Source organism: Schistosoma mansoni, chromosome 2, assembly GCF_000237925.1.
Source record: "Schistosoma mansoni strain Puerto Rico chromosome 2, complete genome".
Classification (NCBI taxonomy): Eukaryota; Metazoa; Platyhelminthes; class Trematoda; order Strigeidida; family Schistosomatidae; genus Schistosoma; species Schistosoma mansoni.
In genome coordinates, this window is record NC_031496.1 from 5,349,186 (window position 1) to 5,361,770 (window position 12,585).

The 12,585-nt window shown below is 38.0% G+C and overlaps 1 protein-coding gene across 1 annotated transcript in view; it reads right to left on the reverse strand.

Annotated features, from left to right (window-relative positions):
* Positions 1-3,492, reverse strand: part of Smp_134250 (putative heparan sulfate n-deacetylase/n-sulfotransferase) — a gene marked incomplete at its 3' end in the record, with an annotated part of 30,686 nt that extends 27,194 nt beyond the window's left edge. Inside the window, exons 1-2 of the mRNA XM_018795440.1 lie at positions 2,878-3,492; positions 534-842 (exon numbers count right to left, since the gene is read on the reverse strand). Coding sequence (XP_018649753.1) covers positions 534-842; positions 2,878-3,465 — 897 coding nt within the window. The 5' untranslated portion in view covers positions 3,466-3,492. The remainder of the gene's footprint in view (positions 1-533; positions 843-2,877) is intronic.
* Positions 3,493-12,585: the final 9,093 nt, after the last annotated feature.

Sequence of the window (12,585 nt, forward strand, 5' to 3'; positions counted from 1 at the left end):
ACCTAACTATCGATTCAGAGGGTGAAATAAAACTAGAACAGGATAGCCAGTGACTTCGACTTTAGATCACTTCTGATAACATTTGTATATACTTAGGCTGTTCTATCTTAATATCCCCACTCACAGTTATGAAGGGTCAGCGATTTCCAGCCAAACACTAGTATCATTCATTCCAAAGTGTCATAACATGACTCTACCGTTGCTTTACTTTTTCTACTCAATTTAGGCATTAGAAAATAGTTCTCAGTATGAAAATGAATAAGATTTCATCCTTTAATGATGGGATGACAGTTTATTTAATGTTTAGATAAGTGTTTTTGGACAGTGAAATTGGAAACATCATGTCTTCCTCGAGTCTTACCAATAATCAATAGGGGTGAGTGAAGAAAAAAAACTCATGCTAAACTTGTAAAGGTACCTTATACTTCTATAATTCTCAGCACATACTATAACTACAATTGCCGACCTGAAAAATATTGGAAATCTGTAATGAACATTATTTACTTTTATTCTCGTCATAGAAATCAACTTACAGCACAACTCTTCATATCAACCGGTAATGAGTCATAAGTTTGCATTCGTCCAGAATATTCCCCAGTTTTAGTAAATGCGATGGTGTTGTAGAACTGTTTGTTGTTTGTAAAAGGGACCAACGTTGCCATACAACAAACAGTTTGAGTTTGTAATTGGTTGCCAGCTCCGTGAATCTGTTTTTCAATCTCAAGTGTGTTAGAATTCATGCGACCAGAGCGAGTGGCCCTAAGTATTGATGCATTCAGAGATGTATAGAATCCTTGTGGAGGTTTTCTTAATCGATGGATGTAGAGTGGTAATTCACCAATCTTAAAGTAAGAAGACATAATTATAAAGTCAACAGTAAAAAGGATTGTTGACACAAATGTGATGAGTTCAAAAAGTGTTGAAATAAGTTTTCACATTAAATTTACATCAGAAAGAGGTAAAGACAAATTAACAGGTACTAGGAAGTTCAACATAACAGTTTCGCCAGAAGGGATTGTTCAGAAAAACTCATCTATAATTTTTTATGTGGATACTTTTCATGAAATCTGATACCCTCTAAGCACATAGCTCATGTAGATTATAAAATATCTTGTTTGAATAAATATGTTTCGAGTTCTAAGTGAAGCATATCCCCTACAATTTTTACGAAGCAACTTTTAAACCGATAACGTTCACAGTCATGCTGAATACTGATAATTACTCAAACTAAATAATATAAAGTGTTAAAGTCAGTACTTAACTTTGGTTAAAATAGTAGAGCTAATCAAACAATTATCTTTCGACTAATGTATATTTAGAGATATTCCAAGCCTTTCCGTGTCTGTATCAAAAACAAAGTCAGTCAATCAGTATACTTTCAAAATACAACTACTTTTTGAAGTTTGTGACCAATTTTCACAGGCAGATCGCAGTGTATCCTGACCGGATTTGATGACATAATAAAAGTTTGTCAAGTGAATAACAATTTCTTCCGCAACACAAAGCAGTATGGTGAAAACAAGTTGGTAGGCGCTTTTTGTGAAAGTCGGTCTGACTAAGGCGAAATTGTGCACTTTAGATAGTTAATTACACGAGATCCTCAATAATTAATAAGTTAATGTTGTCGAAAGTTTTGAAGGTATAGATTTCATTAGCCTAATGGTCGGACACACGAAGAGCACCATATATTTTATTTACAACTTCATAGGATATTTCGATGTGAAAAAGAACAATTTCATGGTTTTTCTGAAGCTCCCAAACTTTTAGAAAATCTATTAATTCAACGGCAGCCTACGACAGGGAGCTTCACTTTTAGGGTTTCAAAGGAAGAGTCCAACGACTATCTTTAAGAGGTTGTACCTTAAAGATGACTGTGGCCTAAAATTGCACTGCGCAACAGTTCTATGCAGTAACTTCAAATTAATTTGTGTACTGGACCAAACCGACTGTGTAAGCATTAATACTATCGTTATTATCAAAACTTATATCGGCATGTGAGGAAAATTAAAGTGGTCACTATGACACCAACGTCAATGTGAAACTAAACGTAAGGACACAGTTAAAAAAGAATGAATGGAACTTTGGAATGAAAAGTGCATCTGGGCCGCCATAGCTAATTTCAAATCCCTCTGCCCTAGTTTACTAACCACGGATTATGGTACTAACCGGTAAATCTGAAACCCTCTAACAGGACAATCAACCTAATTAGCCGATTTATTCTGTTTATTTGGTACTTGAAGTCTAAATTTAGCATCAATTATTCAGAGGTTACACCATACATGAATAATGATATGAAGAAACCTCTGATTAAGTGCCAACAATTCACACATAATATTTGACTCTGGGGCCCCTTTATTACAGTGACAGTGAACTGCTGTACTTAATAATCACTCTCTAATAGATAAACGGGCATTTTAAACGCGAGATTGTCAGTTTTAAAAATGATGCATGCTTCTCCTATACACACCAGTATAAGTACAATAACTTTGGCCACTCCTAACAGTTCAGTAAAATCGATTATGAAACACAATTCCGACTTAAGATTACGTAGTTGGACTGATGAGCATGCCTGAGACACAAATGAAGCTTTTAGTGGAACTTCAGATAGTATAAAAGGCAGAGGAACATTTACATGGCCGCCAGCTACTCGACGTCAGTTGTTTCATCTGTTCACAATTTATTAAAAATATCTGGTGAATTACATTGGTCATTCGAAGTCAACATAATACTTAGAGTTGTTAGTTGAACCCAGTATACCTAGATACCGAAGTATAAGTAGAAGCATAACAGAACGTCAGTGATCGTTCGTAATAGCTAATTTTAAATCAACGGCGTGACCAGTTGCATTATTTAACCACAAAAATGAAGGTAACTAACCTTAGACCACGTGCCACCTTCAGTAGTGAAACCCTCACCATCTAACAGAAACCCGACTACTCCAATATTGTATTTTTTGCACAGAGTGTCAAGTTGTAACTTTTGTAGTGGTGGTAAGTTTGTATAAATAGCAAAATTTTCGAATATTATTATCCTGATACGTTCTTCTTGCGAAATCGAATTCAGAAGATCTGAAATCTTACTCAGTTGAGCATGGTTCATTGAAATAACGTGATGTGGGATCAGCAAGACTTTTATAATATGAACCAGATATCTGCTCGTAGGTGAGGATTTCGAGAGTGTAAAAACTACTATGGAACTTTTACAGTCAATACAAGAATTTGACTGATGACGGACTTTAGTATATATGTTAATTTGAGTTCGGAATACACTTATGTTATGAGAATCACATTGATACCCAACAGATTTAATCAAAGTTGGCTTAAACTTATCAGATTTCCTTTTGAATGTCCATATTCCTGGTAAGTCGGTATATTTCAGCTTTTGCAATCTCCAAATAAATGCAATTGAAATAGATAGTACCAGGAGTATTGTTATTAAAAAACGAATCCTGAGTTTTAAGTGCATTCTTATTACGAAGTAGGAATAGAATCCTTTAGGACATTTCTATATCCTGGTATTAAATACCCAGCAATATAAGCCAACAGAAACTCGACTACAGGAGTAACCTAAAACACAAAATGCAAATCAGCGATTTAAGTTTAAGAAAATGGATTCAGAACCAGCGAAATTAGTTTAAAATAACATCAAAAAGAGCAAACAAATTTAAATTGCAAACATTAAATTAATTTCGTATCTAAAAAGTCGTATCAACAAAGAAAACATAGTTAACTATTAGTAATGATAGCAATAATAAGTAGAATAGTTCTACCACCGAAGGTTAATGAGAATACATAGTGATTATGTAAATATTGTTTAATTTGATAGTTGGTAGTGAACTGTTGCTCTGACTTGCCATGGTATATTCTAAGGTATTACTGCTTAAGCACTAGTGTCCGATTTTCATGAACGCATGATTACGTTACCAGCTTTTCATTACTTACATGAAATCATTAGGCTATGCAGAGACTGTGTGGAATATCTACAGCTACTAAGAATTGAACAACTTCCTGAGCTGAGCATTTAATGGGATAAATTTCCATTGAAGTTTAGTCCCATCACAAAAAACAAAAAGTTGTTGTATTCCTGTCAAGTTAAAGAACGTGAAATTATAAGTTCTTCATATTGTTATGATGACCCAAAAACCAACTGAAACACTGCCACAAACCCTCCTCTATATTTAAAAGTCGGTAATTACTTGACAGAGAAAAAAGTAAACCTGTTCTACTCCGACGACTTTATGAGACTTTGCGGACGACCTTGAGATGGTCGAAAAAGTCAATTAAAGTGCAACTTTCATATATTAGCACTGTAAAACGGAAAAAAACAAAAAAAAATCAAAGTGTCCGTTTTAACGGTAGAAGGATAAGACTACAATTTATGGACAAACCAATCAAACTTGCTATAGCAAGTCATTGACGTCGGCGTAAAATTTAGTCCCCCATATGGCTAAATAGCATCTTGGAATTATAGCTGATGCCCGCTTGTGATGAAAGCCCTGATTTTAGTTCATAACCACTCAATTCAACCGTAAATCCGTTTCCTCATGCCTTACACTAATCTACAAACCTCATTAAACCCTCGCAAGTAGGACATCCTGAAGGTCATTGAAGCATTGCCCAAAAGTCTCCAATAAACTGTAGTCTTACCCGATCAACAAAGAAAAACAATAAAAAATAACATTAAAATAACAGCTTGCATCTGAATAATAATATACACTCATGTGGCAAATAATACTCGGTAGCAAGACAAAATTTCAAGTAACGTATAAAGGGTCACGATAGTGTTTTGAGTCAGGCCTAACTTGAAATACTACCCATACAGTTTTCGACATCAAATGACACCGGCTAAAATGTAAAGAGGTCATAAGGCGAGACTATAATTTATGGACGAGTCAATCAGAAGCGTTCGAGGGATTTCAAGGTCACGGCGCCAACTTCAATACCTGATGTTCATGCTCGGTCGACTCACAGAGGAATTTAGAGAAGACGTGACAATTAGGCGGCTACAATAAATGGGACTACTAAGAAACTTCTTTGTTTGTAATTGAGGTAATCAAATGACTTGTAGACCTTGTGCAGACTACCGTGATGTTATCTTTCGATGCAACATATGTTGGAGGAAGACGTTTGCTAGAATAGGAACCTTTTTCTCTCGATCCAGATTGAGACTAAGCCATATTATAATAATTGCCGCGAACTGTATAATGAAAGCACCAGTAACATTGACTGCAACATTCGCAGATGTTACTGAAGCTTCGGCTGTTCACTGGTATGTGTATTGCAGGGATATGTTCACAATAAAAATGACAAATTTACACAATCGGAGTACACACAAACAATATTGAAGCTATGTGGTCGAGGCTGAGAAAGTTTTTGCGACCTTACCATTTCTCCAGAGACCGACTATTATGGAGCCATATAGATGAGTTCCTCTACCTTATGCATTACGATTTTAGAACCTTTGAATCTCTTTCTAACCTTGACAAGTTTTTGGACCATGTAAAAGAAGTGTATCCACTTTAATTCCTTGGTTTTTTATAATATGTTTTTTTCACTCTATACTGACTGTTTCCTGATTAGCTAATATTTCTCGCGATCACTTGAGATTCGTTCAAAGGTCGTCCATAAATTATAGTTTCGCCGATTAGGACAATGTATTAAGAGCAAGGCTGTAGTTTTGAGTTGGGCCAGGGAATTAGTTTTGGCGTTATCATCACGAACTGACTTCAGTTATAGTTCAATGCTTTGCCAACCCTCTGTTTGCAAACTGAATAAACCTCGGGCTGTGCCTCTGAGAAGGAGCTGGAAAGTCAGAATACTAAATGTATCATCACGAAAGACGACTACGGGTTAAAATACAGGATTTTCAGGAAGAATTTGCCATGAGAGCAAGTAATTTTCATTGATTTCATTGAGCATCACCATAAACTAACCTTCTGAATGAGCAATAAATATCTTCATTGATCCCCAGCATTTTAAGATTCAGTTACTGTCAGTCCTCATCTTGTTATTAGTAACATACGAGTTCTTATCACTGAAATGTGAGACTCGATTACTTGGCTGGATTTGCCACTGGAGTATATCTCTCGATGAGTTGCATATAAGTTCTCTGATCAATTAGCGTTCAACTAAATGCATCTGACAAATTAAAGGTCTCGACCCAACCAATCAATTATTCAGTAGGTTTAAATTAAAAGTCACTCCTATGTTAACGTGTAACAATGATTGAACCGTAGCTAAGCAATAAGAAGCGGGTGCAAAGAATTCGACGCTTATGGAAACTCGTGACAAAGATATAGAGATACGGTTGATCATTTTGAATGCCGCGCAGTATTTAAGGAACTATCTTAATTCTGATTGGCTCACTTGAGGCCGTCAGCATATCATGACTTTCCTGTATTAAGATAATAAGAAAACTTATAAATGCTAATGTCGATTATTTACGCTGGAGACCAAAGATCTGTAATCTAGAAATGAAAGTACAAGACGATTGTGACCTGGACTTAACCAATCAAATTCAGTGTAACGACAAATGTATATCGCCGGAAATTTAAAATACAGTGCCTCTTGTCAGGCGGTTCAAGGTCGGTAAAACGAGACGGCGGACGGCTTTGTAAGGTTCTGACTTTTTTTACCGTTCCGTTAAGTTATACGCTATCGTCAAGTAAGTGATAATTTGCTCTGAATCTACTTCCAACAGAGTTTAAAATTTGGTCATTCAAAGCCGTCGGTATAGTAAACTTTTACCGCTAAAAAAAGTCAAATTAACACCGTATAGCAAGAAAGTGGCGAAATTACGAAAGTCTTACGCACAATATGCTGTCACTAGAAACAGCATGCGAAAAGTTCTGAAAATCATTACAAGTATTCGCTGTTAACAGCTGTAGATAGTATACAGTATTTTCAATATCTTCACCCAGGCAAGCAATAAAGGGAAATAAAGACGAACGAGGGGGAATGAAGGGAACAACAGCGTCAATAGAGCGAAAAGTCGACTTTTCACTCTTGACGTCGGTTGTTGAATGGAAATGTCGATTTTTTTCCCTTAACGTCTTGTATTTGAGGTAATTTGTGGGCCAACATATGTAAAGTATGCCGTTTGGATATGTCGCTCCCTGTACTGACATTTTCATATTGCTCTACAAAACGACGTATTGTTAAATGGCGATTGAGAACAATTATCATTATTACGTGTCTAAATATTCAAATACAGGGGACTTCCTGAGATGTATATATACAAACTCTGTTGTTCGTTTATCCAAATTATCCGGACATGCTTGCTGTAAATCACAAATAGCCTACAACATGCAAGTAAGTGGCGTGCACTCTTTGCTTATATTCATTATCACTAATTACCTCGTTTGTCCTCCAAGACGAATTCAGTAAAAGTCCGTGAGAGTGTTCGTAGACATAGGGCAATAGTGAAACTGTCAAGCGTGCTTGATTGTCATAGATCGACATATGACCGAAATTGGAATAAGATGCGAACGACTTTCATATAAAAAAATAATTTGCCTCCGTTTAGCTAACTTATTGATGAAAGCACGATCAACGGTAATTGGCTATATCAGTGATTTATGTCGCATTATTATCAGTCAATACGGAATTTAGTTGTAATGAGAATCTATCAACTGGGATAGCTGCCGGTAGTCACGACAATGAAAGACGACTAGATGATAATGGCACGTGAAAAAGTGGGTTCGTTCATTCATTTCGTGCAAGATGTAATGGCATTTGCCTATATTTACGAACGTCCTCAAACCGAAAAGAACAGATCAACACGACATTTGATGATAAACAGCTGTTTGAGCATCAGAGATGCTGATCGCATTCTGAATGTGTTTCGGGATCTTGTTCCTGACCTAAGAAGCGGCATCAGAAATGTGCTGTGGACATGCACAGGTGTTTAACCGAAGTTCATCAGCAGTGGGGTTTACTAATATCTCTGACTGAAAAACAATCTGCTAATATATGTTGGACTTTGGTTGTGTACTTGTGATTTTGATGCGTTGTATTCGCACGCCAGCGTAGATGGACTTTCCGTTTCATAGAGTTCTAGTCAACAGTTACGGTCTATATGAGAACTCATCGTTGCCCTAATTTTAGTGACTTGTTCATGGTAGGTACAACGAACTATATAGTCAGAAGTTGACAAAATATCTGCGAACTTTTATTTGTTTTTATTTATTTAAACACATAAATATTGGTACAAGGAAGCAACAGATACATATACGCCACACAAATCTCATTTGATTTGTGTGAGGGCTGTGATACTGCCCTGGTGCCCAAGCCGAAGCAGATGGTTTTCTTAGGGGACCACTCGCCGAGCTTTTGACCTAAAAATCTGATCGACTAGGCAGTGGAGCATCATGAGGAGATGCAATCTCATGGTAGCCGGTGAGCAACGATTGATTCATACGCCATTTGTTACTTTAGGATACTGGAGCCCATGTGCACCATTGGTTTGGAATCAGGGTTTTCCAACTCCCCTAGGTAAACTTTCCGTGTCCACCAACCCGGTTAAAGCACCGGACATTCGCTTTTCGTCCTCTCACTTTTGTGAACAACAGTAATGCCACGAGAAGGCAGTGAGTAGGATTTTTTGGCAGAGGCTATATATTCGCTGGCCATGTGAGAGCATTACTAGAGGGGGAGCAGACTATCCACTCCCGGCCGTACCAGGGCATTCGAAGGGCACCACTTCAGAACTGAAAGAATTAATGGATGTGAGTCTTCTAAGTGTTAAGTTCATCAAATACATAGCCATTAACCTGGTAGCTGTAATGCATGATGGACTTCCTCGTTTAGATGTTGGATACACTGCTAATCACGATGGGAAAGCAGGTTGTGATACGTTTGTTGTAGTGGGTCGGCACCTTGATGGAAAGATGGTCTTTTCAAATGATAAATATGCATCGAGGACTGATGACAGCTTTCGTCAGTGGTTTCAACCCCTTCACCGTCAAGGCCATTCCGATTTCGAAACATTTGATACTATTATGATCCTAATTTTTCCTTTAGGTCCAGTGCACATGTTACACTTAGGTGTTTCGAAGAAACTAATTAATCTATGAATAGATTTATCGCACAAACAACTAAGCAACATGAAAAAATATGTAGTTCGCGATTTAGATAAGTTCGTATCAAGCTGTAAGCCAAGTACTCCTCCCGACTTTCATCTAAATGTCGAAACATTAGACTACGTTTCATTATTGAAAGAGACATTAACCACTGTTCCTTCTTTAATTAGGCCCTGTAATTCCTCAACATTGTGTACCAGAACCCTCGCACCTTAATTTCAAGCGTTTAGCATTAGCGACCTATTTCGTGGCGCATCGAAGGTTACATAAAAGCGCGACGGAATCGGTTGAAACTGATATACTTAACATTCTCAAGGAATATGAGAGGTGTTATGAACAGGAAAACTCAGTCTATAATGTGAATTTGTTGAAGACCTACCCAATAGCGTTATTTCACATGAGGCTTAAGACTCTTTGTCTGCCTTCCCATTCGAGTTTTATATGAAGCATATTACATGACACCAACCTGAGAGTTAGGCGAATATTTACCAGCCTATCAACTATCATTAGATTCGATGGGCGTTGCGCATCTGAAAATTCCTCGTTTATTTGATCTGTGAAGTCAGCGTCGAAGATTTCACCAACCTATGTGTCGGTAACCCAGGACGTTCAGTATGCAGGCTTCATTCTAGGACATGACGTATCGGATAGTTCAATGAATATCATCCCTCTCTGTCCCCCAGTGGTCACCCACTGTTAGCCTCCATCAATCTTTTGGACACACGACCTTCTGAATATGCCCCATCATGACTGTGCACTCTGGACAAGTGAAGCATTGACAATTAATATTCTTGTCCCTCAAAAGTACTTCATTTGTAGTCCTGCAGGATTTGACTTTCATTATCATTACTTCCTATTGGTGCTTGCGTATAGACATCTTCCACCAGGAGATGATCATTTGATAGCAAATTATCAAATTTTGAGGGTTTCCCGTCCTTACCACATCTCGTGACTTCACTCATAGGTTGTCACCTATTTTCTCATGAAGGTGAAAATTCGTTTATGGCACCAATCTGTAAGAGTTGCATTCTCCTCGTTAATATTAAGAGACTGGGTTTTGAATCCTGAAGCTATAAGTATCAGGTGTATTCCCAGGTGTGATAGATGTGATAACTCGTGAGTGTGGGTATCTGTTGAATGGGCGGGGTATTCCTCAACCAAGTACTCAGTGCTGTTTGCATTGAAGCGACTTCAGCACGATTTTGTCACCTCGATTATTTCTGTTCTTTTTGCTATTTTGCCTTTGAAGTGGGAGTTAATATATTTCGTCCTTCCTCCTCCTGTTTCGGGTACTGTCACTTCCTAACAGTTCCATGCCATGTGTCCACATAGAACTATAATCTTCAGATTCATGTGGAAGCATTTGTTTTTGATCCCCAATTTGCTTCTCAGTTCGTCTGCTTTGCTGTAGAGACACTGAACGGTTTCCCACAATCTGGTTTTTCTCTAGAGCAGCATCTGTTTTCGAATCTTAAACAGATGGTTGTTCAAATATGTTACCCATTTCTTTCGTTATCGGCAACTGCATATTTTTGACTTTCATAGTGTGTCGTTCTCTTGCAAGATTGTAGTCTACGTGCCCTTGAAACGCGTGTTGATAATGAAGTTCAGCTATGAGTGGGGTTTATTCTGCATAGCTTTTTTACCGTTGTCATTCCAATTAAAGCCGTATTAAGCTCACAGAGCCTCAATTAAGCTCCATGGGACTCGTATGTTTACACATACCAGACGCAGACACGTATTGGTCGATGGTTGTGATGGGCGATGAATGTGAAACATGTCACTTCACGATTGCACGATATTCCGACAAAATCTTTTCACAGACTATAGTTTTCCGTGTCTAACTCGGATTAACGAAGATTGTCAAAATGACGGTTCCCAACACAATAGTGGGATTTCTTCCGAAACGTTTGTTAAATCCAATTTACATTAAAAATAGTGGTTTTACTTTTAACTACAATTTGGTCACGTATACAGACGACCGAGTCTTGACGAAATACCCCCTATTCCTAGCACTTTCAAGTATTTATTCCACTGCTCATTATCAAATTTTGCCCTACTTTTGAGGAAGCTACCCTCTAATAGTTTAGTGGTAAATTAAGTCGTTAAGTCCTCTCTGACGTCTTCATCGATGAACTTTCGGCCTATGGTTTACGCTGTTTCTGTTTCCCTTATGAATGGCAACTCACCGTAGTTCAATATCAAAATCGACCAGAATATACACACCAACCGCTAATTTCCCTGGTGTTCGTAAACAGGCTGACTCCCCTAGTTGATTGTTTGCTTGCGACTATGTTTCCTGAAATTGGTATCCTGATGAGAATTGGTATGGTTGTTTTCAGTGGAGTCATATGTTCTTCTGTTAGTTCCGTCAGTATTATTTTCATATTCTGCGACCGTTAACACCAGGATAACAGGCAAGACTGACTTGACATCAACCCACAGAACTGCTATTGGCACTGTTGTATCATTGAGACAGTGGAACCAGACGTTACAGAAATCACTGGTTTTAGGCAGCGATGAGCAAGGAGTACAAGTATCGCCATAGTTTCCATGTTCCTAAACAAGCTGCGTTACCGGGAATTTAGGGCGTCCTTCTATCCTAATTCTTTCTCACTTGGTAGGCTTACTAGGAGCCGGAATCTAAGTTGGAGTGTAATATTCGATGCTCAGCTGGAGGATTGATTCTGACCTTTCGATCGAGTGGTCCGTGTTGTTCATTATTTATTTTCTGTCTTGGGTTTGTTCATAACTTCGTTGCTGGGTACAGGTACTTACACTAGCTCTGAATTGAAACCTCAATGGTGGCGAGATAATTTCAATCAATCCGTGTCTGTAAAGCAGAACATGTTAAATCAAGGCTCCTTATGTCAAGTGAGATGTCACGAACCAACGATATTGATGCGAACTTATTTGCGCTCAATGCCTCCACATATCGTGTTTAAAAAGCTGAATTGGTTTCACTTGCTACCGAATAATCCTATTGCAAGCAAACTGAACAATTCGCAAAAAACGAAGCCTGCTTAATACCCTTTAAATTCTAAACACAAGAAAGGGGTCGAATAGCTTCGAAAAAGAAGGGAGATAGCCATTTGTATCGGAATACTGTTTTCAGAACTCTATTTTATAATTACACATAATTCCATACTTCGTTCTGGACTACCTTCATTTATACAGTTCCTTATCCACTCATACCTTGTTTACACTTATTTTCCTTAATATATTAGAATGCTCCTGCTTAATAAGTACCTTAAAACAGAGAAATAGACTAAGTGGTTATACCTTAGCTATTCCTCCATGAACATTGTCTACTCTGCTTCTCGGCCTTTGCTTTTCTTACATCCTCCTTCAGCCCCCTTGAGAAACGCCACCGAAAACAGATATGGAACGGATGACTTCGTCCTGTGTAAAGCCTCAGATATTTCAGAGGGGTGTGAGGTTGCGGTTTCTAGAAGCCCCCAACTTCGCATGTATCTATTCTCGACCATCAGTCGCATGTCGCAACG